The 26,741-nt window shown below is 45.1% G+C and overlaps 1 protein-coding gene across 1 annotated transcript; it reads left to right on the top strand.

Moving 5' to 3' along the window:
- Window positions 1-1,997: 1,997 nt before the first annotated feature.
- LOC124646835 (receptor like protein 22-like) lies at window positions 1,998-17,600 on the top strand. The gene is made up of 3 exons (XM_047186885.1): window positions 1,998-2,784; window positions 3,660-3,971; window positions 16,027-17,600. Exons 1-3 carry the CDS (start codon window positions 1,998-2,000, stop codon window positions 17,598-17,600), a joined length of 2,673 nt encoding a protein of 890 aa, XP_047042841.1.
- The last annotated feature ends 9,141 nt before the right edge of the window (window positions 17,601-26,741 follow it).

Raw genomic sequence — 26,741 nt, 5'->3', positions numbered from 1 at the left:
CAAAGAAGACGCCGATGCTGGGGTTACCATGTCGTTTTTTTTTTTAAGGGGAACGGTTCGGAAGGAGCTGCAATCTCGACAAAAACACCTCTTAAACGCATCATTTTGGGTTATAACATGAAAGTGGGAATTTAAATTCGATCGACAGAACTACAAAGTTATTCAGGATTTTTCAACATATTTTAGGTGCAGCCGAACAACCGGCGAAACAAATAGACAAGAGACAATTCCAACCTTCCAGCTCCACCTAGTGCAGCCGTGCGCAGCCGTGGAGTTCTAGCCCAAACAAACACAACCTAATTCCAAGTGGTGGGTGTACATGTTACATCAATGACACTAAGAAATTGAAAAATTATAACCTGGTCCTAAATTTCACACAGAGAACCCCAGATCTAAATTTTGAAACGCAAGTTTCTCTGCCCCACCACTGACTTCACGAGATGGACTTCGTCGCCGGCCACGCGTTACCATGTCTTGAGCACTTCTTAATCGGAGCTAAGCAAATGATGGGATGCATTTAATAATACTGCATCTAGCTTATACTACCTCCATCCCAAAGATTAAGTCTTATTTTTTTAGAAAGTCATATCAAATAAAGTTTGACTAAACTTTTAGAACAATCTATCAATAAATATAATATTTTTATAGATACCATACGAAAATATATTTATTATCTATTTAATGATATTAATTTTATATTTTGCATTTTAATTATCTTTGGTAAAAGCTAAATCAAATTTGACATAGTTTGAATTTATAAAACTAATATAAGCTTTAAGTTTTCGGATGGAGGTGGTATTAATTGATTCACCTTTATCCAGATACAAATATATCTAGTTAACAAACGTATCTAGATACATCCGTATCTTGGTGAAGTTGACTTAATTAATTTAAATTGGAGGAAGTAAGTTAAACAAAAGACATATCACAATCTGTTTACAAGCCTTCGGCAGCAGAATGGTGAAAAATGAAGCGAATGCGCAGGCGCAAACTGAGCTAAACTTAGTTTTTTGCATTTCCATGATGTGGAACCCTCCTGCTCTTTCTCGTTCTATCTTCGATATATTCTACCTCTTCCTTTTCTTTTGTTGCGTTAGTGAAGTTTCTCAATAGCGGACATCATGTAGTGAATGGGTGTATATAACTTGAATATGAATGCTCGAATGTAGGTAACTTCAATTTTGTCCTTGCATGATTGAAGGAGATGTTGCTGCTGGATGGAATGCTTTCGGAGCGCCATGATCCTTCTATCAGGAATAATCGAGGGCACTGACTGACTAACTGCATCTTATTTGCCACCAATAGCGCTTCGCTTGCATGCAAGGCGGCTAATAAAAGCGCCTGGTAGATGCGCGGAGATGCATTTTGAGTAATAGTGGTACTGGACAAGCTCTAGGGAAATAACATCTTTCTTATTTATTTCTTATTTCTTTCCCATGACGACTAGGAACGGGCAAATCTCTGCGGAGGCGACTTTGCCCAATTGCGTCCCTAATAGGAAATATTTGAACTCTACTAAAACTTAAAATTTTATCCAAAGTCCATTATATCTTACAAAATATAAATAAAATTTAATCAAATGTAAACTAAAATCTAAAACTAATCTAATCATCTTTCTGGCCGTCCTCGCAGCGCCCACGCTAGAATCACTCGTAGGCCGCCTCGTCAGGCTCCTCGTCCTTCAAGACGTCGCCGGCCCGTGCTAGTGCTGTTGACTCCGCCTGCACCACTGCTCGTCGCCACGTGTGAGGTTGACGAAATTGTCTAGACCATTTTTGGAAGGCTATCCGGCCACGGCTGGAGATGCTCTCGTGCATGCAGACTTCCAAGTCTAAACAGCCCGCATGTGTAAAAGAAAAAGTCTAAACAGCCCGTCAACCACGGCACATACGCATCGCTCACAGCAACCGAACAAGACAAATAATAGAACCTAGCTATGTAACCACTACAAATAAACACAGTAATTAGACCCTGACAAGCCGCAACTCAGTAGCAAAATGGCTCCAACTGCGCAACACCTCCACATCATAGTGGCGCTCCTTCTCGTATGTTCAAATTCCATCTATGCTTCAGCCAAGCATAACACCACCAACATTTCTGCCCCTTGCCTCCCAGATGAAGCTTCTTCCCTGCTCCAGCTAAGACGTTCCTTCACCCACGCAAACCTTTCATCATGGCGAGCCGGAAGAGACTGCTGCAGCTGGGAGGGCGTCGCCTGCGACATCTCCTCTGGAAGAGTCGTCTCCCTGAACCTCGGTGTTGATCTGCAGATCCGGCACATCCACCCTGCGCTCCTCAACCTCACCTCTTTGAGTAGTTTGAGCCTTGCAACCACGGGCATTTCCGAGGGGCTCTCTTCTCTGAGTAAGCTTCCATCACTGAATAGTCTGGAGCTCCACGGGTCGAACTCGTGGGATCCACAGCTATCATCAGTTGGTACCATTAAGCAACTGACGTCCCTGCGCCTTCAAGCCTATGGTTTCTCTCGATCGTCGGTGCCTTCTTGGATTGGCAGTCTGACGAGTTTGGTATATCTGCGCATGCATGGTTGCAATTTCACTGGGCCGGTACCGTATCAGATTGGCAATCTCCCAAATCTGACGCTGCTGGAATTCAAAAGTTGCAAATACACTGGGCAACCAATTCCTTCATGGATTGGAAATCTTTCAAGACTCACCCAGTTGGAGATACAAGGTTGTGAATCCTCGGCTGGGTTGATTCCGTCAACAATTGGAGACTTGACCCAGCTTGAAGTTATACGGCTAGGGTACAACAACCTTGTCGGTGAGATCCTAACTAAGAGTTTGAGATACTGCTTGTTCTGTGTTCCTAGCTAAGTACATACAACAATAGTTGATGCAACTTTCGTGATCTGCTTTCACCACTGCTCAAAAAAGGGAATTAATCGGTTTTTTAAACAGTTGAAAACAATGATATAAGCAAATGCAGTTAGAGAAAGAGTAAACACTTAGCAGAAAAGAAGTATTTGATACTTTTAAATTAGATGCTTCTTTTTATTGATACTTAACCATAGGTCTTATGCATGGCTGTTCACTTTCACAAGCGCAAACCAAAGCTGAAGTCTTGAAGTATCCTTCCCTTTGTTTAACCGCACCCTAGCATGTTTATATTGAGCTCCACTCTGGCACCTGCAGCACGGAGCTATGACATCGAAGTATAGTTTTGTTTTAGGGTATTCTTTTCTGAAACTTTACAACCATTAAATCTGTGCTACTTACCGTGCTTTTTTCTTTTGCAAAGACACCATAAAAGTTTTCTTAGAGCCATAACAAGTCTTTAGTACTACCTCCATTCTATAAATAATTTAGTTAGCTAAAAAACTTATTATATTCGACTGCCAGCTGTGTTGTTTATTTAAATTTTTTTTGATGGTGGTTGCATGTATGATTCAAAATGAGGTTAGTTTAGAATTTTGTGCATTAATGGTGTTAGTTCAATTTGTGAAAAATATAGGATGATTTATATAAAAATATATGGCCACAGTACCACACCTAAAAATCATGAAGTATTTCATAAATTCATCCATAATTCACCCTTTTTTCCTTCAAAAATGTATTTCTTTTTTTCTTAGGTACATCTATTCGTAAAATTTTAATAATTGGAGCATATTCTGATCAGTACTCGCCCTTTCCACGCAGGGAAAATTCCAAAATATGTGTTCGCTCTTCCATCACTGCAAGTGCTTTGCCTAAACAACAATCTACTTTCTGGTCATCTTGAAGACATTCCTTCCCCGGTATCGTCACCGTTGTCTACTATTGATTTGAGCACCAACCAGCTAACTGGCAATATTCCAAAATCAATCCTTCAGCTTAAACTGCTTGACCATCTCAACCTTGGGTCAAATAGATTGTCGGACACAATCACACTAAGTTCTTTATGGAGGTTGAAGAGCCTACATTTCCTTAGTCTGTCTAATAACAAATTATCAATCATCGCAGACCAAGAAGGTGATGATCACTAGTAGGAAAACCCTTATAGGCGAAGCTTAGTTCTGTGGCGCACCGTTTTGAGTGCGCCACAGAAACTTATTTTGTGGCGCACGAAGCTCGGTGCGCCACGGAAATAGCTTAATTTTGTGGCGCACTACTAAACCGTGCGCCACAAAAACTTGGTGGGCCCCACACCCTGTCACCCCCAATCATTGGTTTTACAATTTCTATGGCGCACAAACCTCGGTGCGCCACAGAAATTACTTCTTCTGTGGCGCACGGCGACAGTGCGTCACAAAAATAAGGTATTCTGTGGCGCACTGTATTGTGTGCGCCACAGAAATAAGTTATTCTGTGGCGCACTGCGCTCGGTGCGCCACAGAAATAAGCTATTCTGTGGCGCACCGTGGTTGGTGCGCCACGGAATTAGCGAACCAGATCTACAAAAGTGAGCAACCTCCCACCTACCACACTACACAAGCCATTCTTCTTCCTCCATCTAGCTCGTCCCCCCTTCTCTCTCATACCATTTTGACTCCACTTTTCACTTGCTTGGGTATTTATTGCACTTACTTTGGTTGATACTTAATTGGAGTTGAGGAGAAGGCTCTCCATACTCTCTCCTCCTCTCGAAGTCATCGATCGCGGTCTCGTCTCGGTATCGAATCTAGAAGGTGAGTAGTTGGAGGAGACATACATATGCTTGGAGGAGACATGCATATGCTTGTAGATCTTGTGTGGCCGTCGTGTGTATGGATGCTTGTTGCGGGTGAAGCGCTTGTGTGTGTGCCGGTGTGGTGCATGGATGTTTGCCGAAATGTTGATTCATTTCCGTTTCGGCAAGTTTTGCACTACCCATATGTCCTACTTTGAGGAGAGGTCATGCCGAATTTTTCCACTCCATGTAATACCTTGAGGAGAGGTACGGCCCATGCATGTGTGTGTATTTGGTGCGGTTCTAATTTCCTGTTCTATGTATACCATTTGCAGGCAAGCATGGTCCTCTCGATGAGTTCCGCTCGAATCTCTAGATACAAGATAGACGCGAAGGAGGACATGATTCGGAATAATAGGCGCCGGATAAGATGTCCGTGTCGATCATGCAAACTCGAGCGCTGGATCAACCCCGATTCCGGACAACCGGAGGAGCACTCGCCGAGGCGCGGTTTCATGCAAGACAACCAGGCGTGGCCGGCCCCATCAAATGGTGCGCATGAAGACCATGTCGAGCGAGATGACTATCATCATGAAGAAGACTATCATCATGCCGACGGGGACTATCATCATGAAGAAGAAGTCGACGGAGAAGATCATCATGAAGAAGAAGATGCCGGCGGAGAACATCATCATGATGAAGAAGAAGATTCCGGCGCGACCACGCTAATTTCGGCCTTGCGGGACTCTCATGTTCAAGATCTTCTCCTCCAGAGACGAGCAACGATAGAGTTGCAGCTAGAGAGAGAGCCAAGCTGTCGCAAATGGAGAAAGACGGGATGACTCCGATCTTTCCCGGGTGTCGTCCGCAGGATACGCGCTTGCATGTAACGCTTGATTACCCGCAGATGAAGACGCAGAACAAGTGGACCGATTCCAGCCTTCAGCAAGAGCTTAAAATTCTGGCACGATCGTCTCCCGAGGGGAACACATTGCCAAGTAGTACCGAGGAGGCCAAGAAAGTCGTGTGTCCCCTTGACCTACCGCACGAAAAATACCACGCCTGCATTAATGATTGTGTGATTTATAGGTGCGAGTACAAGGACATAACCACATGTCCGGTGTGTGGCCACGGACGGTACAAGGTTGGGAACAAGAAGGTACCTCGAAAGGTGGTATGGTACTTTCCTATCACTCCCCGTCTTCAGCGGTATTTCGTGGACCCTAAGGAAGCAAAGCTCATGCAATGGCACGAGGAAAGGCAGAAGCCCGAAGAAGATCCGGAGATGGGCTATATGCTGACACACCCTTCAGACGCCGGACAGTGGCAAACATTGGACATCGCCTTCCCTAGGTTCGGGGCGACGCAAGGAACATCAGGCCGGGTATGAGCACCGATGGACTCAATCCGTTCGGCAACCAGAGTAGCACGCATAGCACCCGGCATGTGTTTGTATGGCCTTACAACCTACCCCCGTGGCCGTGCACCAAGCAAAGGTACATACACCCGAGTATTCTCATTCAGGGGCCAAAACAACCAGGTGTCGACATGCATTTGTATCTCGGGCTGCCGAAAGAGGAGTTAGACACGTTGTGGAAGACGCCACCCCGTACGTGGGACGCCTACACTAGAACTTATTTCGATATGAGAGCCGCGTTGATCACGACGGCCACGGACTATCCCGGTTACGCATATGTATCCGCCTGTGTGGGCCACGGATTCAACGGCTGTGTGAAGTGCATGGACGATACCCCGCATCTACAACTACCAAGGGATCTCGGGTCCTCGAAAACCGTCTACCCGGGTGCTCGAAGGTGGCTTCGCTTGGATCACCCGTGGAGAAAACGCGGTGATCCGTTCAATGGTAAAGATGAGCCCGATGGACCCCCACGCCCGAGGAGCGGCGCAGAAATCGATGATCTTCTGAAAAATTGGAAGGAGTGCCCAGCCGCCGGGAAAGAAGCGACCGAAGCCGAGCCGCTGCTCGGTGTATGGAAAGCGAGGTCTCGTTTTCCACGACTTGGAGTACCGGAAGGTCCTCCACACGCCCCACAGCCTCGATGTCATGCACATTACGAAGAACGTTACCGAGAGTCCGCTTGGCACTCTTTGCAACTCGGAGAAGTCCAAGGATGGACCGAAAGCAAGATACGATCTTAAACATTTTGGCATCGGGAAAGATCTTCAAGCCCCGATACCGACGATGATGATGATGATGATGATGATGATCGGACGGAAGGGACTCAACGTCTCCGTAAAAGGGCTAAGAAGAACGCGGTGCAGCTTCCCGCCGCTCGCTTCACAACGAGTCCGGAGGAGCTCGAGCAAGCTTTTCGTGTGCCTCCTAGGAGTGAAAGTTCCTCACGGTTACTCGGGGAATATAAGCGGATATCCGGACGTAGCGAAGAAGAGGTTCACCGGGATGAAGTCTCACGATTGCCACGTGCTAATGACGCGGATACTTCCCGTTGCGATCCGAGGCATAATGGACGAGCACGTCCGTGATACGCTGTTTGGCCTATGCAACTTTTTTGACGTTATCACCAGGAAGTCGATCGGCGTGAGGCAGCTCAAGATGCTACAGGATGAGATCGTGGTGATACTATGTGAGCTCGAGATTTACTTCCCGCCCGCATTCTGTGATATATGCGTCCATCTCCTTCTCCATGTCGTTGAAGACATCAAGCAGCTCGGCCCGACGTTCCTCCACAACATGATGCCTTTCGAAAGGCAGTAACGGTGTCATGAAAGGATACGTTCGCAATAGGGCCCGTCCGTACGCAAGCATGGCCAAGGGGTTTCTAACCTACGAGTGCATCTCCTTCTCGCCGAATTATCTAAGCACCGAGGACGACGAGGATCATGTTGGTCTACCACCCAGACGCACCTCGGGAGGCTCGCCGGAGTCGGTCACCGCGAGGGCTACCGCTCAGTCCATGTCGGCATTGAAAATCGACGCGACGACTTTGACAGGGCTCACCGGGTCGCGCTACAACACTTAAAACTGACCGAACCTTTCGTGCAAGAGCACAAAAGCATGGTCGAGCAGTAATTACATCGATATGGGCCGGCCGAGGAAGATGGGAGACGTAACCAAAAGCACAACTCCAGCTTCACGCGTTGGTTCAAGCAAACTCAACCGGTTGAAGCACGGAGAAATACGCCTTCTACCGAAGATGAAAAACTCATATACACCTTATCACAGGGACCCGCGCATAACGTAAGGACCTATCGTGGGTACGACATCAACGGTTACTGCATTCTACACCGAGGAAAAGGACAGAAATAGTGAAAATCAAAACTCGAGAGTAACTATGCCGTCATACGCCGATGACGAGACTAATGTCAAGGAAAGATTTTTTGGAAGGATCGAGGAGATATGGGAGCTCAATTACCGTGGAGAGACGGTGCCAATGTTTCGTGTGAGATGGGCCAAGAAGGTCGAAAAAGAAGGCCGATATTTCACAACCATGGTTATACCCGATGCAAAATCGAAGAACGCATCCGCGAAAAATGAGCCATGGGTACTCGGTAGCCAAGTTGACCAATGCTTCTTCATCACCGATCCGTCGAGGCCTAGCCGTGTTGTCGTGAGGAGGGGCAAGAGGAGCATCATAGGAATGCAAGGAGACGCCAACGAGGAAGACTTGGACAAGAACGGTGACCCGAAGATGGAGGAGGAATTCGACGAGCACTTCGACATGCCTACTACTAGTAAAGTAAGAAGGAAGACCTCCCTACCCTCTAAAGGTTGTCCATTCACGCGAAGAAATCTCAAGGTGGCCGGTATAAAGTATTCAACCGCCAACAACCGAAAGGGCAAGAAGATTGCGAAGAGACGCTAGAGCTCGGAGCCGGGACGAAGAAGATCTTTTTTTGGTGTATGTGTGTGTGACAAGTACATGCATGTGTGTGTGAGAGAGACAAGAACATGTGTGTGTGAGACAAGTAATTTGTAATTGAAAATCTCTAGTAATTATTATTAAATGTTGTGTTGTTTCTTGAAAATGTAACAAAAACATTTTTAAAAAGGGAAAAAAGTAGGGGCAACCAGTGGTTCGAACCCGGGTTACCCAAGCCTACCAAGTGGGCTTAACCATCGGGCTAATGCCGTGTTTCGACGAACACAACATTAGCCCAGCTTGTTTACCAAGTCAGTGAATTGCTGTGGCGCACCTAGTCGCATGCGCCATAGAATTCCTTAATTCCGTGGCGCATGTCCCGCTTGGTGCGCCACGTGATTAAGGAATTCTATGGCGCATGCACAACTAGGTGCGCCACAGTAATTTACCGACTTGGTGAAATGAGCGGTTCGCTCTCCCCCCATCTCTCTCTTCCCCATTCGTATCCGCGTGACGAACCCTAGCTTCCACCGCCGCCTAGCACTCGCCACCGCCGCCTAGCACCACCGAGCAGGAGGAAGAGGAGGAGGAGGAGGACCACCCCGCCCACGCTGCGAGCAGGAGGAGGAGGACCACCCCGCACACGCCGCGAGCAGGAGGAGGAGGACCACCCCGCCCGCGCCGCGAGCAGCAGGAGGAGGAGGAGGAGGACCATCGCCCTGCGCTCGCCATCACCGCCTAGCGCCGCCGTCGGTGAGATCCCTCCCTCTCCCCCGTGCCTCCCTCCCTCTCCCTTGTGCCTCCCTCCCTCTCCCCGTGCCCCGGCCCCTCCCTCTCCCCCGTGCCTCCGGCCCCTCCCCTGCCTCTCAATTTGGTTCTCAATTTGCTTAATTTCTTGCTCGGTGATGTAGTTAATTTTGATTGAGCAATTGACAATGTTGCATATACATATAGTCAAATAGAATTTTGATGGTCAGTATGAATTTTGATGTAGTGCTGCTATAGCTTATGTGGACATTCAATTTATGAATTTTGATGTGTTAGTCAAATAGAAATTTGATGGTCAATATGAATTTTGATTTAGACAGATGATAAGAATTTTGAAAATGTTTAAAAGAGGGTTAACAGAGAGTCGATATGAATTACTCGGAACTATTTATTGATGAACTATGTATTCATAATGATTCAATTTGTTTGCATAGAATGAATGGCCGGATGCCAAGTAATTGTTGGTAAATATCCATTATAATCTGAATCTTAGTAGATTATGATGATTGATGCTTTGGTTGTGGTTTAATAGCTTGGTGATGCTAGGGGCCACTTCCCAAACCTATGAATGCCTATGATCCTATAGCAGCCCAATTTTGCTTCCCCCAAATAATGCATTGGATGATGCTTTCATGAATATGTTGGCAGTAGCTACTGGTCACATGTCATGATATACCGTTACTGCTTGGGGTTTCAAGATAATAATGCTACTAGTACATGAAATGCTGCTGTTTGAATTTAGAGATAAAAAAGCTACTGCCTACTATTTGAATGAACAAGCTACAACCTACTATTTGGGAATAAAAATAAAAATGAACAAGCTAATGTTGTTGTTGTTTCTCCGTCCGTAAATGATGCTCATGCTCACATGTTGGCGTAGCTACTGGTTGGCTTGCTCTTGGTTATGAAGAAGCATATACTGCCTTTTAAATTTAAGCTTGTATTCTTGGTTATGAAGAAGCATATACTGCCTTTTTAAATTTAAGTAATTATCTACCAAAAATTTAAGTAATTATGAGTAATAGCATTTTCATTTGAAGACACTAGCATTTCCATATGATGCTCAAGCTTCGCTATTTAATTATCTCTCGGAATTTTATATGTTGATGTTCTTTATTGCTACTGCTAGCTAGGATTTGTTAGGTTTTTTAATACAAATGAAAAAATGAACAAGCTAATCATGAAATGATACTCGCCTAGTTGATTTTGAATGAAATGCTACCGCCTACTATTGAAGTCATTTTTCTAAGTCATTAGCTACCGCCTTGGCTGCACTAAATATGCTAACAGTTGGTTAAAAAGATGCTCCAGGTTTGTTGTAGTGCTCCAGGTGATTGCTCCGTGTTTTGTTTGATGTATTGTAGATTCTCCAGGTTAATTTGTTGTAGATGCTCCAGTGTTAATAATATTTGTTGTATTGATGCTCTAGGTTAATAATGCCAGCTGTATTGATGCACCAGGTTTTGTTTGATGTATTGTAGATGCTTCAGGTTAATTTGTTGTAGTGCTCCAGGTTAAAAAAATAGGAACTATATATGTCCAGCAATATATGTCCAGGTTTTCTCGGTTTATGGTGGATATGGTGGATATATGGTGTATATGGTGGATATGGTGGATATATGGTGTATATGGTGGATATTTTTGCAGGGATTTCATTGAGTTGCCCATTTCTCCCGAAGCGTTGATTAACTTCCGTTTCGGTTGAGAAATGGGCACTCCTACGTAGAAAAATTAGCAAAAGTCATGCCGAATTTTCTGGTTGACTTTTGTACTAACTTGTTGCCTCTTTTTAATGAAGTGCAAATAAACATGTCGGGCAACACTTCTAAGCCCAGGAGCCGAACGAAGAAGCGAGAGAGGCCAACAAGGACTTCCGGGAGGGCTACGAGCAGCCCCGGAAGGCCGCCGCCGAGTCGCCCGACGATGAGGAAGAGGGCCGGGACGCCGCCTCCGAGGGAGAGGGCCGGGACACCGCCTCCGAGGGAGAGGGCCGGGGGCCGCCGCCGACACCGGCGACGATGACGATACCTGGGACGACACCGCCCAGCACCGGTGAAGAGACGGCCGGTGAAGAGAACGCGGCCAACCGCACGGAAGGTGATAGCGGCGGCAACCCTCGGGAGGGTAAGAAGAAGAGGACGGCGAGGAGGCCAAGGAGGGATCGGAGGCCGCAAGTGCTCGCCAACGTCACCGATCATTTCACGGTAGTCTCCGAAAGTGGCCTACCCTTGGAGCCTTCGTGGGTTGCCAAAGGGTACGGCATGCAACTAGGGTGCATCGTCCGTGAAACCGTGCCGATCCTAACTCAGGACCTCAGAAGCAAGGAGAACGAGGCTATCGCCCAATCCCTCCTCCGGAAGCTTCACCAACGATACACGTTCCCGGAGCCGTTAAATAAGAAGGTGGACTCTTTAGCTCTCACGAAGATGAGCACCGCCTTGAGCAGCTGGAAGAACCGGCTGAAGGGAAAGATCGAGGCCGGTGAAAGCTGGGAGAGGATAAGTAGCAAAGACCCGTCGCTCTCCTTAGAAGACTTTAATGCATTCAAGTCTTACTTACAGAGTGACGCCGTTAAAAAATGGACCGCCTGGGGGAAGAAAATGCGGGATTTGAACTTAGGGACCCACCATTGCGGAAGCGGCGGTTACCGAGGAAAACAGCCCACTTGGGACAAGGAGGATGCCGAGATGGTACGTCCGGGGAAAGAAAACCCCCGGCACAAAATCCAGGATGAACAAGGCTAGGAACTTTGTCCGGTCCCGCTACTACTTAGACTCGGAAGACGGGGGAATTTATTACGGATCACGAAGACGTGAGGGGTTTCGAGAAGTACCTGGTAAGGATAGTTCTATATTATTTCGCTCATCTTATTAGGCAATGAAGCCAAATGGTCTAACCTTAAGTTCCTTTGTCTAAAGGATGAAGAGTTGACGAAGGCTGGCCCGTCGTCCCAGGGGTCGACGGAACCGTGGGACACGCCTTTCAACAGGGCGATGAACAAGTACAAGGAGAGGGAGCCAGACAAGCCACCGACGTCGGCTGGCCGTGTGTCCGGCTTTGGCACAAGTATGAAGCTATCCGAGTACTACGGATCGGATGCCAAGACGAGAAAGTTGGAGAGGAGGTCATCGGCTAAGGATAAATCCGAGGTTCAGGAGCTGAAGAAGAAGGTGGAGTCACTAGAGAAGCTGGTGGCCGAAAAGCCCGTGGAGAACACGGAGATGATGAACAAGTTATTGGACGAGAAGATCCGGCAGATCATCCCCCCTGGGTTGATGGAGGGGTTAGCTGCTTGGAATGCGGGAGGTCAAGTGGGGCCGATACATGTGCCCAGCATTAGCGGCAGCAACTCAAGCTTCCACGTGTCGCCGACGGTGCCGCTCCACCCGACGCCGGCGTCGGGGCTCCACCGTACGCCGCCGCAGCTCCAACCGCCGCCGCAGCTCCAACCGGTCGCATCGACGCCCCCAACCGCCGCCCTTGTATCGACAAGTAGCCGAGATCGACGCCATCAAGGAGGTAAACTCATTAGTTACTCCTTCGCGTCATCTTCTTTAACTATATATGCCTTTCGTGACTGCCATCTCACGATGCCCAACATGGCGCCCCGACTCGAGATGAACAATGCATACTTCGCAAACGGTGGAGCCCGGCGGCAAGTTGGTGGAAGTTGCTAGCGGCTTTGTCATGGCTTCCCGCATTATGCACGGCGCTACATTGACGGAAGACGTGGCGAAGGTCAAGTTGGTAATGGTAGTGCCGGAGTACCGCTACGCCATCCCCCCTTTCAACCTCCGGCACGGAAGAAGGCGAGGTTTTGCCCCTTGGGAATTGCACCTCATGGCTTATGAAATGGCCGAAGAACCGGATTCGCCTGGGGGGGGGTCTTCCGAGTTGTAAGAGAAGCACCGGCGCCACCTCCCCTATCATCCGGCCCAAGATCGCCAACGCCGACGACACCCTTAAGGAAACGGCGGTCGCCGCCCCCACTACCCCGAAGGAACCGACGGTCGCCGCCGCCACCCGGAAGGAACCGACGATCGCCGTCACCACCGTACGCCACAAACAGTTGTTGGGAGCGCTACCGCAACGACCGCCTACTAGACGCACGGTACGCCAAGCGGCGGCATCGCAACCGCCACCACCTAAGGTCCAGGACATGGCGCCACTTGATGGCAATGATGTAGATGATGATGATGACATCGATGCCTACATCAACACTGGCGCCTGCAGCCAAGATATGTACATGCCTCCTATGGATGAACAAGCCTTCCGCACACACGGCGATCAACTTAGTCGTCCCCCTACAGTCACGAAGCAGCGCCTGGTCTTCACGGGTCTTTCTCAAGACACTCCTCCGGAGGCCGGCAATCCAGCTCAAGTCAAGCCTCGCTACCGTTTTCAGCCCTAACACGCTGCGTAAGACGATCATCGGGGATCCACCCAAATCAACCCCAAGCAACCTCGAAGCACCACCAAGCACCCGAAGCACCACCATCAGCACCACAAGCACCCCCGAGTAGGTCAAGTGAAGAAGGGAAGGAAGAGAGGAGCCAAGAAGGGCGCATCTTCGAGCCAGCCTGCTCCTAAGAGGATCCGGGCCGACGACATGGTACCACCTACACCGGATGGCTTGCCCCGGTGTCATGAAGCCGGTAAACCTATACCGCCTCCGGACATGGAACACCTTGCAAGTGGACAAATGCTCCCTTTGCAAGCACTCTATTCATTATCAAGAGAGCGTCCTTCTTAAAGAAAAGGATCCAAATTACCCGGTGTTCTCGGTCAAGGTGCCGTCCAACCAGAACTTCGTCAATGAAGACCCCGCGGATATCTTCTTCATAGCGTTCGAGGACGTCTTCAATCTATTTCACTCGAAACGGCTCGACTATAACTTGGTCCGCCTATACGCGATTAATCTTCGGATGAAGATCAACAGAGAGAGACCCCGCCACATCGCGGTAGCGGATCCATACTACATGCGCGATAGCCGGCTCCAGGACGGCTCAAGGACACGGACCAAGGCGGTGCGGTACCTCCGTAACTTCATGCTCATGCACAAAGAGAGCAACACCATTCTTCCGCCTCGTCTTTCCCGAGTAAGTACACATCCGCTCACGGCCGTCGTAACTTATGCTTTCTTATATATTTCTTCCATTGCCGATCATTTCCAACATTCCATTTCAATTGCATGTGTTGAGCAGGGACAAATACCGCACACTCATCATCCTAGATCCAAAGTGGTCACTAGCCCAAGTATTTCGACTCGTCGAGTACGACGACGAAGAAAGACTACACGAGAATAAGGGGTGTTCTCGATGAGGCTATCCTTGGCTACTCCAAAAGTGGAGGCACCTTCGACAAGAATGGGCAATATATCAAGCCGGACACTAAAAAGATCGGGTTCAAGCACGTGATCAACTTCCCTTGTATCAAGCAGCCAGCTGGCAGCATTAAGGAGGCCTTCTATGTCCTCCATCACCTTAAAGGGTTTGTCGAGGATGCAGAGATGATGTCTCTGCCACCTAGTAAGCGAGACCCCATTAAAATGTCGAGGGAAATCAGTGATGATGATCTTAGAGAAGACTTCCATCGCATCCAAGTAAAGCTCTCGGAAATTATCTTACAAGATGTATCCAACGGATCGGGGCTCTTACACGTAGCCAGAGCGTTGCCTAAGAGGGATATCGAAGAACGCCTACATAAGCAGGGTGATGGAAGGACGTGGACGACGAAGGACTTGTACAAGCCGTTCCCGGAGCCGCTCAAGAAGACGTCTCGTTGACCGAGGCCGAGTGTGCCTAGCATTACTTTGAATCGATAGACAATTTGCACCGTGTTGTAAACTAAACTTGCTTAATTTGCTCGAAACGGTGGTCGTCGTTGTTGGACTTCAGTTACTATTGTAGTCGTTATCGTTGAACCATATTACTTATGTGATACCGATGCTATATTTCTTTTAGGTTTATTATTATTTCCTTGCTTTAATTCTTGTGAATATGTATGCATGTGAACCCTCTAACTCTTTCCATTGCGTTATATACTAATATGCCTTGTGTCCATAGAGATGACGTACTACGTCGTGTTCGAGGGGAGGGTTCCGGGAGTGTACGAGGAGTGGGAGGAGTGCAAGAAACAGGTGCACAAGTTCAGCGGCAACTGCTACAAAGGGTACCCGACTAGACACGAGGCGGTTGCCAAGTGGAGGGCGCACCAAGCTAACAAGAGCAAGATGAAGACCTTCCTTGTGCTCTCGCTCTTGCTCACCATCGTCGCGGCGGTACTCTATTTCATCCTAGTGTAGGCGGCGGCCGGTGTCACTTCGTTTGTATCTAGAGATGATGAGAACTTTCTTAATTTGCATGGATTATGAGTTGTATGGAGCTATATGTATAACTCGATCGGGCTCTAAGTAATGTGATGATGATGTGATGATTATATATGTCCATATTATATCTGTCTATATTATATCAGTATATAACCTGTATACGGTGTATAAAACCAGTATAAAACCTGTATAATACACCAGGGAGCACAAAATCGAGTATACCCGTACATAGTTCTGTGGCGCACCAAAAAATAATTCTGTGGCGCACCTGTTTCTGTGGCGCAGCTACACCACATGCGCCACAGAACTACTTATTTCTGTGGCGCACCTGGCCCGGTGCGCCACAGAAACCTTATTTCTGTGGCGCACGACCAGGTGCGCCACAGAAAGCTTATTTTTGTGGCGACGTTTCTGTGGCGCACCACCCGTGCGCCACAGAATCACATTTTCGTGCGCCACTGATGAGGCTTTTCCTACTAGTGGATGCTTCAAACTCTCTTCCTAACATCCACTGCTTATACCTTGCATCCTGCAACCTCACAAAATTTCCAAGCTCACTAAGATATCTAGATAAAATTTCTGTTCTTGACCTTTCAAGTAATCAAATTGATGGTGTAGTGCCAAGTTGGGTATGGGAGAATTGGAAGGACCAGCTTGAGAGTTTGAACCTCTCACGTAACATGTTCACTACTTTGGAGAAGTCTCCTTCTCTGGTTCATATGTCACGTCTAGATGTTCTTGACCTCAGCTTTAATAGACTCCAAGGAAGCATACCAATACCGGTAACTGCAAGGCCTGGAAATGTGTTGGACTATTCAAATAATAACTTCTCTTCCATTGTACCTAACTTTGGAAGATATATTAGAAGTTTCTATCTCAATTTGTCCAAGAATAAATTAAATGGTCATGTACCATCTTCCATCTGCGGTGCAAGCGAACTCAATATCATGGACTTGTCTTACAATAATTTTAGTGGATCGATCCCGTCATGTCTTATAGAAAGGGGAAGCCTGGCTGTGCTGAAGTTGAGAGAAAATAAAATCAATGGGACATTGCCTGAAAATATTAGAGAAGAATGCAAGCTTCAGACACTAGATCTGAATGGAAATCAAATTCAGGGCAGACTACCTAGATCATTGTTAAATTGCCAAGAGTTGTCGGTTCTTGATGTTGGCAACAATCAGGTCGTTGGTTCTTTTCCATCTTGGTTGGGTATTCTTCCAAATCTTCGGGTCCTTGTCTTACGGTCCAACCAGCTCAAAGGCACAATAAGAAATATCAAGGGTGGCGATAGCATCATCAACCACTTCTCAAGTTTACAAATACTTTGTTTGTCTTCCAATAAATTCTCTGGAAGCCTACCAAAAGGATGGTTCAACACATTTACAGCAATGATGGAAAATATCAATGAGGATGGACGAGTTTTAGGTTACTACCCAAACACGACGCACGGATTTTATCAAGATACTATTACCATCACTCATAAGGGGTCCGATCTTACTTTCACCAAAATTCTGACCACTTTCAAAGCAATCGATTTCTCAAATAACTCATTTGATGGTCCTGTTCCAGAGTCAATTAGGAGTCTTGTTTCACTTCATGGGATTAATATCTCATCCAACAACTTCACAGGACAAATTCCGTCTACTTTGAGTAACTTGTCTCAGATGGAGTCATTGGATCTCTCCCAGAACCGACTTTCAGGGGAGATACCACAAGAGTTAACATCTCTAACCTCTCTTGCTTGGTTGAATCTTTCACACAACAACTTGATTGGAAGAATACCGCAGAGCAACCAGTTCTTTTCATTTCCCAATAGTTCATTTGATGGTAATATGGGCCTATGTGGAAGTCCACTCTCTAAAGAATGTGAATCTACAGGTTCAATTGCCACAAGTACATTGACCCATCATGAACCTAATAATTTGTGGCAGGATAGACTTGATGCCATCCTGCTCTCCACCTTTGTTGGGCTGGGGTTTGGCGTGGGCTTTTCATGGGCAATTTTGTTCACGATTTGGCCACATAAAAGGATGGGCCGAAAGCATAGGTAAATTCATAGGCTATACCTCAAGCACTGCATATAGTGTATGTTTACATTTCCTGAACAGATAGTACTTGTGTTTTTTTAGATAAAGGGCAGATAGTACTTGTGTGCTTCAGTTCATTGCATGGATTGCAAATATTGATGAATCAAGTGATATCAGTGAGAATAATGTGTATTGCATTTCTTTTTCTCTAGATCAAAAGTATTATACAGTATGAATTATGTTTATGGTTCGCACTTGTTAGATGGGACGTTGCGCCATTGCACATTCTATCAAGTGCTTTGGGTCCATTTGCTAGCTATGTGGGAGTAAAAGACTTCCACGGGTAGTTCAGTTGCTCATACCTGACCTGAGTAGCAGATGCCGGCCGCGCTTGCTTCTTCCCCCCACGGTGCCGGAAACACCTCCTCTTCATCCTCTCCGGTCCACCGGCGATGCGCACCGGCCATCAGTCTGCTCGACCTCGCCTGCTTGTTTGCCTCGCCAACCTCCGCGCTAACTCGACGGCGAGAGTCTGGGGAAGAAGCTCGCATGGGGGTGGGGAGGCGGCGGCGGAGGATTTCGGTCATGCTCCGCGGGTGTTTTCTGGCCCACGCTGGCTCGTTGGCCCGTGTCTAGTTACTACGGCTTAGACCATCTCTAGCACAGGCCTGTAAAACGGAACCGAAAACTCGGAGTTCAGTTCACCGAAATTGTATTTACGGATTGTAAAATGGATGACGTAAAATAAAGCTCGTAAACCAAAACTGTAAAATGGTCAGCGGCTTCCAAACCCGTAAAGGTAGAGTTTTTCATAGAATTCAAATGCAAGACATACAACAGTCGATCATAATTAATTAAATAATTATCCAAATTATTACAACACATAAACAATAGTCTCAACCAAATTATTACAACATTTTTGGGAAAATTGAACAAATGAAAAATGTCTCAATCAAATTACAACAATTGTCGAAAAATTGGACAAATGAACAAATGTCTCAACAATGATACATGTGACAAATAAATGAATGAAATGGTAGGATCAAAGACGACGGTCATGTCGCTGCCAGTGGTGCATCTTCAGATCATAAACGAACTGGGTATAAGTAGTGACATTCTCAATCTGCCGATGAGTTTCAAGGAAAGTTTCAATGTGATCCGGATTGGGTTGGGGTTCCACGGGTGTCAACGTTGTCATAGAAGCAGGGCAAGCTCAACTCTCTTTCATTCTCGATGATCATGTTGTGAAGAATCACACAACATGTCATGATGTTGACAAGTTTTGTCTCAAAATCTGGCTGGGCCATGAACAATGGCAAACCTTGCTTGCAAAACACCGAAAGCTCTCTCAATGTTCTTGCGAGCTGCTTCTTGAGCTTTGACAAATTTGGCTTCTATTATATCTTGGGATCCTTGACAGACTTAACAAAAGTTGCTCAGTCCAGATAAATGCCATCGGCTAGGTAATATCCCATTGTGTACTCATTATTCATGACCTTGTAGTTGCAAGTGGGTGCTTCTCCATTTGCCAATTCGGCAAACAAAGAAGATCTTTGCAGCACGTTGATGTCACTGAGTGTGTTCCCGGCAAACCAAAATAATTATGCCAAATCCAAAAATCTTGTGATGCAACGGCCTCAAGTACAATGGTTGCATCTTTGCTCTTACCACAGTACTGTCAATGCCATGCCTTTGGATAATTCTTCCATGTCCAATGCATACAATCAAGACTACCATGCATGCCCGGTCAACCTCTTTTCTCATTTATCTCCATCAATCGTTTGGTGTCATCCTCATTGGGAGCTCGGAGATAGGTTGGCCCAAACAACTTGATAACCAGGCGAGCAAACCTGCGCACTGACTCCGATGTAGTATCTTCGCCAATTCGAAGATACTCGTCGGTGTAATCCGCAGGGATGCCATACGCAATGACCCCCATGGCAGCAGAGATTTTTTGGAACACGCTGAAACCCATCACGCCGGCGGTATTTCTACGTTGCTTGAAGTAATTCAAATTGGCTTCGCAGGCCTTCACGATTTTAACGAACAAACTATGTCGCATGCGATACCTCCTACGGAATAGATGGGGCGGATAGGTAGGTACCTCGGCGAAGTAGTCCTCCATCAGCTGCTCGTGGCCGAGGAGGCGATTCCGCTGGATATGGTTCTGGCCTAGCACGGATCCGCGCCTCCGATTCAGCAGCTTCACGCGGTCCTCCAGCTCCTTGACGGGGAGGAGGAGCATGGTGGCCTCCATCTCGCCGTCCTGCAGCAGCTCGTCAAGGTCGGAATCGTCCGAGCTCGATGAGTCCGACAGATCGACATCGACGAAGTCGTCGCCCGAGCTCATCCTCGATTCGGACGGCGTGGCGGCGGCGACGGGGGCGGCACCCGGAGTTGGGCGAGGAACAGCGGGGCGACCTGCGCTAGCTCCGGGATGCGAAGCTCGGGCGAATCGGGCGGTGCAGCAGCGGTGGAGTGTGGTGGCGGCGTGGGAAGGGGAGAGAGCGAGCAGTTGCATCAGCTGAAATTTCAGCGCGCGCTAGATATGGATCGAGCGTTCGCTTCGCTCGATCGACCCCTACAAATATAGACCGATTTGGGTTTACGGTCTCGGCCCGAAAAAAGTTTTTCAGTTTTGGCCCTTTTACGGTAACTAATCGGCGCCATTTTTCAGCCCGAACCCTTAAACTAGTGATTATTTTTTGGTTTTGACCCATTTACGAGCTCTACTAGAGATGCTCTTAATGAGATGAAAGTCCATTGCCCCATTCTGGGCAATATTCGGTCCGCCCAGTCTTTTGTGCGTGGGAAAATAAATGAAAGATCTGTAATATCCCAGGTAATGGGGTTACAAAAATAGAGGAAACAGATGTGTGCATTGCATTCATGCATAGAAAATCCGGGGAATTTTCTCGCTTTAAAGTAAAACAGTCACAGTAACTGAAGTTTCACTTGACCTTGGTGGAACTGAAGTAGCTCATCAAGTCAAGCGCTATAAACCTCAATGTGACTTTGTCAAAACCTTGTTTTGGGTAGAGATGATTTGATCTAAGGGGTTAGATCAAATAGAACTAATAATCATCACAACCACACTTTACTCCATGATCAACTACTTGATCTTATAACAGATCATAATATGGTAATCCTTGCCATAACCTAAGAACATTTATTCAATTGAAAATCAAGTAACAATAAAATGGAGAAACCATCCTTCACTTATCTTTTCCATGTCTTAAACTAATCCATGCACTTATCATAAACCCTATGATATTCATTTTACCTTAATCTTGGAAACAAGACAAGGAGATCCAACTAAGGAATATAATTCTTCTCTATTCTAAATTATTATACATTAAACCTAGAGAGGTGAGAGTCCTATTTTGTTTAGAGAAGCCATGATAAACCTTGAGGCAAACCTTGGATATAAATAACCAAATGATCACAACATCATCTCCAAGAGGACCCTTAGAGTATTATTCAAGTCCTTCCCAAATGAGAGAGAGACCAATCATACTAATTCTAGCTTTACCTATTTAAGAATCAATGTTAAACTTTGAACTAAAGTATTAGGTAAACCATTTCACCTTGAAGTGGTGAGATCACCAAATACCAAGTGGAATAAGACTATATCCATGACTTAGTGAAATAAGGAGTGGAATAAACCAACTAAGATAGACAATTGAATCTTTGGCTCAGTAACCTAAATAAATATTAGGAGTACACCATAAACCCTAGAATAACTATTCTTAAATGAGAAAGCTCAAACCATGGTGTTATACTCAAGATAATTGAGACAACCATAACCATGTCCACTCAAGAAACTATAAGGGAGATATTATGTTTAGTTAATCTAGACAATGCTTAATCATGGAAGTGAGAACCCCATTTAATGAGAGATCCTTAGGAAGCCAAACCTTGATCATTATTAATTAAGTGATGATCATAAACCCTAAGAACTTGAGGTATGGAGAATAAACCCTAACAGGATAAGTAGATCTCATTCACTACATGAAATCTTAGGGTGGCAACTAGTAGGCAACCCTAGGCTTATATTCCAACCTTAACTTGTGATTCAATTGGTGATCATAAGTAGAATTCTACCATATCTACATTCCACATTTTCTTCATTTAAGAAACATAAGAAAACCTTAGAGTAAAACTCTATACTTTATATGGTGAGAAACCATATATCCATATGACCAAAGTTAACTATAAAAAAAACTATAACCACTGTAGTTACTTTAATAATTAATTGAGGATAATAATAGAAGTTAATTGGTAGAAGATAAAACCAATTATCAAATCCTTAGTAACTAGAGGAGAACATAAAATCTTAAGTAAGCAACCACCTTATCATGGTTAGGGGAGATTAAACCCTAACACATGCAACATGGTGTCATCTCATCTCTACAAACCAGAATTAAATCTCAACCCTAGTTTGTGTATCACTTGGGTGATCACAAATAAAACCTAAACCACAATTAAGATTCAAACCATGTGTCCTTAGGTAATCAGCATTTGAACCCTAATAATTCATTAATCAAATCTTATGCTTCAATTATTAGACATAAGAAACACCTAATGCTCAAATTCCATAATTTAAACCCATATGTGGAGATGAAACACTTATCCACCACTTATCCTATAATTAATATCAAATTATGATTAAAACAATAATTATATCAGATACTTTCAAGGATAAGGTTTATGTTAATCTCAGAAGGGGTTAAAAATTAGAAACTATTAAACCCTAATAAGTTGGGCACCCATAAATAATATGTAAGTCATTCCATCTTAAATAGAAACCAAGTCTTATGAACAAACCCTAAAATATCTTGAGTTAAAAAGTAACCAAAATCTAACAATACAAACAGATGGAGACAAAATAAGAAAATAACATTTAGAATGGGGATATAACATCACATAACCTCATGCCTAATGGCTATTTTAAATCACCTATTAATATGTAACATATTCCAATATGAAATAATTGTTTCAAACAGAATGATGATGTGTTAGTCATCACACAACATCAAAAATGGATTAACATATAAAAACACCTGCAAATAGAACTGAATTCAAATATGAACTCAAATGGTCAAATTAAAAACAGAAAAGAAATAAGAAAAGAGGAGAGAAGCTTACCTGGACCTGGCCAGCCGAAGCAGCCCAGCTAGGAGCCCAGCAGCTGCCCACCTTGGCAACCCAGCACCACGGCCCGAGTAGCAGCCCAGTCCAGCCCACTTACCCCTTCGTCCAAAAGATCTGAGGAGGTCGTCCTCATCCCCTTCCTCCCGCATGCCGGCCAGCACGACGCCGTGCTCGACCTCCCCTTCGTGCTGTCGACCTCCCCTTGCTCCGACTTCGTGACGAGGCGCATTCCCGAACCCTATAAGTACCCTGGACGACGAAATTGCTCCGTTTCTTCCTCTTTCCTCTCCAATTCCATCCATGCCGAAACCTGGCCCCGCCAGTCTTCCTCACCGCCGGCGAACGAGGCCTCCACGAGCCAATCTAAGCACACCAGCGTGACGGCCGCCCTCGACAAGCTCAGCTCACGGAAGGAATCGAGCTGAAGTGCCCAAAATCGACGCCGACGCCACCGTCTTCACCGACACCGGCAGCTACAAATTCCGGCGAACCCGACTACCCCGAGCTTCGTCGACCACACCAACACAACCAGGGTATAAATGCGCATCTTTAGAGCTATTATTTGCATATTCTCATAGCCTGTAGCTCGTCGTAGCTAGCTCACCGGAGTTGCTCCGCCGCGGGCTTACTCTCCGGCGATGCTCCGGTGACCCCCTCGAGTAGTCATCACCACCATTCGATTCCTCGTGTCACAGGGGTTCGTTTGAAGCCAGCCGCGCGTCCTGGGGCGCCAAAAATTGGCGGCGCCGCCGTGCACAGAACCGCCGGCGTTTAAACGTCGGTAGGGGTCAACCTCACAGTCAACACCGATCGTGTCGTGCCCGCGTGGCAGCTGACGTGGCCTAAGGCCCACCAGTCAGTGACCCTCTGGGTAGTTTAACCGGGTACCTTTAGTTATTCCGTTTAAATTTAATTCTAGAAAAGTTCTGCAAATTCAAATAAATTTAGAAAATCCAATTTAAGTCAGAAAAATATAAATGAGATATTAAAATTCTTAAAAAAGAAAACTCTATCCAATAAAAATATAAAATGAAATTTTTATTTTCAATAAAAATTTAGTTATTTAATACTTGTTATTAAGCCTTTACTTTTAATTCCAAATTCAATTCAAATCCAATAATTAGTAAAAATCTTATAAAATAGATAAAAACCAGTAAGTAAATAAGGAAAACATTAAAATTAGTTTTCCTTTTCTATTAACTTATTAAATCCTTATTAGGAGGATTTAAAACCCTGATTAATAAATACCTTAATTATTAATTATTTATCAAATCTAATATTATTTTTATTTCAAATTTATTAATAACTTCAACTTTATCAATGAAGTTATTAATCCCATAATTATAGGGTTATTAGCAAACCCTAATTCCATATGGAATAGTATTACAACCCTATCATTTCATGTTGAACTCTAAAACCCTAAATTAATTAGGAACCCTAGTTCCATTATTACATGTGAACTCTAAATTGTTTCTAACCTAAACCCTAGGTTAGAACATGTGATCATGGTACTTTATTTCAAATCATAGAGCCATCATTAGCAACTAAAAGGCATACCTATGTCCACATAAACTGTAAAACCCTATCACTAGCAATTTAATATTCCATGTATACATATCACTAAACCTAGTTGATCAAGTAGGATCAACCAAGTATAAAACCCTAGTTCCTTTTCCAAAGACCACCATACTTAGATATCCATAATTAGCATCACACCATTGTGATGAAACCTAAAAGCAACTACACCTACTATTTTGTACTACATTCCATATTCCACTAAACCCTACCAGTATTGGATGTTTATCAACCATCCTGTTCAGGAGCCAATTATTCCTTACTTAATAGAACCAACAGTAAAACCTAGACAACCTCAACCCTAATTGATATACTTCTTATTACTTAAGAAGTATGTTCTTCAAAAGTTATTCTTTTGAAGAAAATAAGGAATTCTCATCAACCCTGCATATAAGGACCTATAAAACCTAGCCAGCTATCACTAGCAAGATAAATCAACCTTGACAACAACCATGTATAATGAATTGCTTAGGATACCTAGGCTTATCTCAACCTTACAAGCCCTAGTTGCTGATGAATCCAACTATGTTGTGATCCATCTTATACTTACTCCAGAAACTACTTGGAACTAGAATAAATTATAGCAACCCACAAACCTAATTATCATACTTGTTCTTTATCAAATTACATGTTCTTCAAAAGTTATTCTTTTAAAGTATAGGATAATCAATCATTAACCATGCCATATAGTACTAAAACTGACCACTGTTCCTTACTTGATAACATTATGCCAATCATCATTCTTTGTGAGCTCAATTGAATATTATGCTTTATTATCTACCCGTTTATAATACCAAGTAAATCACACCTGAATAAGAACCTTGTATGTGAATCACTCTAAAAGTGCAACACACCCTAAACCAATCATTACAACTCACTGATCCTAAATCATCGAGGTTAGGTCACGTTTAGAGCGATTGCATCTCATTCTTATGCATTATTGCATCCTTGCCAATCTTTTAAACATCGTCCTTACCGGACGATGATGCTATTTCAGAATTTGGAGTTATTGCGTATCGAAGACCTTGTCTGCATAATCTTGCAGCCAAGAAAGGCAAGTTCATCACTTGCTCATGTCATTTGAGTATTTCTATCAAATTACTTGCAAAGTATTATGGTTATCACTATTGCATAAAAACCAAAATCACTACTTTCATAATTATGAATATGACTATGTGGTGGGCAATGGAACCATGGATTGTGTTGATATAGTGGAGGTTCCATTGCAAGGGTTAATATCCATCTAGGATTAAACAACAAATGTCGCCAGTGATTCTTGTGCCGTAATACCCGTGTTAACCATAAGATCCGGAGTGGGACGGAGTAGTCAAAAGTATTTCCACCTCTCGTACATCAACGGATGCGCTTACCGTAGACACTTGACCCAGGTTGGGCAAGCGGCGGGGTGGGGATCCCATTCTAATTCCCCACGGTAAGTGGTCTATGATGGGTTGCAGCTACCGGCGAAGGAGTTTGGTTAACGAGTCCCAAACTGTTGTCGTGGTCGGGGTCCATCCTTAATTGGTATAAGAGGACCGACGAGGACCCGGGGTCGGGGTATGCAACAAAGGGTGGGTGTGCGAGGAAGCGGAGGAACATGATTGGCTAGACCTTATACCGGGCCTCACACCAAAGGAAGTGTGGACGGGAAGATCACCCGGTTGGCACCAAGGTTAAGATCTCTTATGGGTAAAGCAACACACCTCTGCAGAGTGTAATGAATCGTGACCTATCACTCCCTGTTCCGGGATAAGGAACTGCGAACGCGGCCGGAAAGGAGCTCCATGAAGTTCTAGTAAACCGGTGAAGGCTGACGGACATAGTTCTTCTGAATAAAAGCAACCTCTTGAAGAAATGATTATGAAAACATGCATTGGTATTAGACTTTCTGGTCTAATGCCGTAGCTAGTGCATTAAACACCTCTTTCCTATAATGAACTTGTTGAGTACGCTCGTACTCATCCCACTCTTAAATCCCCTGCTTAGGTATGGAGGCATCGAAGGAGGATCTACAGTGCAACTCAAAGGCCGAGGAGTCAACAACTACTTCAAGAGACAGGACCCCGTCAGTGGAGTCAGATATCACATCCAACGAGGAGAAAAACATAGTTTAGCCATAGAAGGGAACTAGCTTCCTAAACCTAGCTCCTATTTAGTTAGAATCTATTCATAGCCCTATAGCTAGTCAAATACTCTACAAATAGAGTTCGTGATAGAATTAGACAACGAGTCGTTCTTCTGGAGTTCATTTGCAGATTTACCTTATTGTAAAGTAGGAGGCTGTGCTGATCTTATGTAATAGAGTCAATGTTGTAATTCTATAGACATGCCTTGGACCCGCATATGTTTCTGTTGTACCACTCTGAGCGATATAATACTAGTGGAACGGTGTTTCATTGGTGTTATATCAGACTTGCATACTACACCATGCAGTGG

The sequence above is a fragment of the Lolium rigidum genome, chromosome 4 (assembly GCF_022539505.1).
Source record: "Lolium rigidum isolate FL_2022 chromosome 4, APGP_CSIRO_Lrig_0.1, whole genome shotgun sequence".
Classification (NCBI taxonomy): Eukaryota; Viridiplantae; Streptophyta; class Magnoliopsida; order Poales; family Poaceae; genus Lolium; species Lolium rigidum.
Note: the sequence above shows the minus strand (reverse complement) of the source record. Positions and strands in the feature narration are given on the sequence as shown.

Coding starts and splice junctions, on each gene's coding strand:
- LOC124646835 (XM_047186885.1), top strand. CDS start 1,998: ATGGCTCCAACTGCGCAACACCTCCACATCATAGTGGCGCTCCTTCTC. Junction 2,785..3,659: donor AGGGTACAACAACCTTGTCG/GTGAGATCCTAA, acceptor CTTTCCACGCAG/GGAAAATTCCAAAATATGTG. Junction 3,972..16,026: donor AATCATCGCAGACCAAGAAG/GTGATGATCACT, acceptor TTTTCCTACTAG/TGGATGCTTCAAACTCTCTT.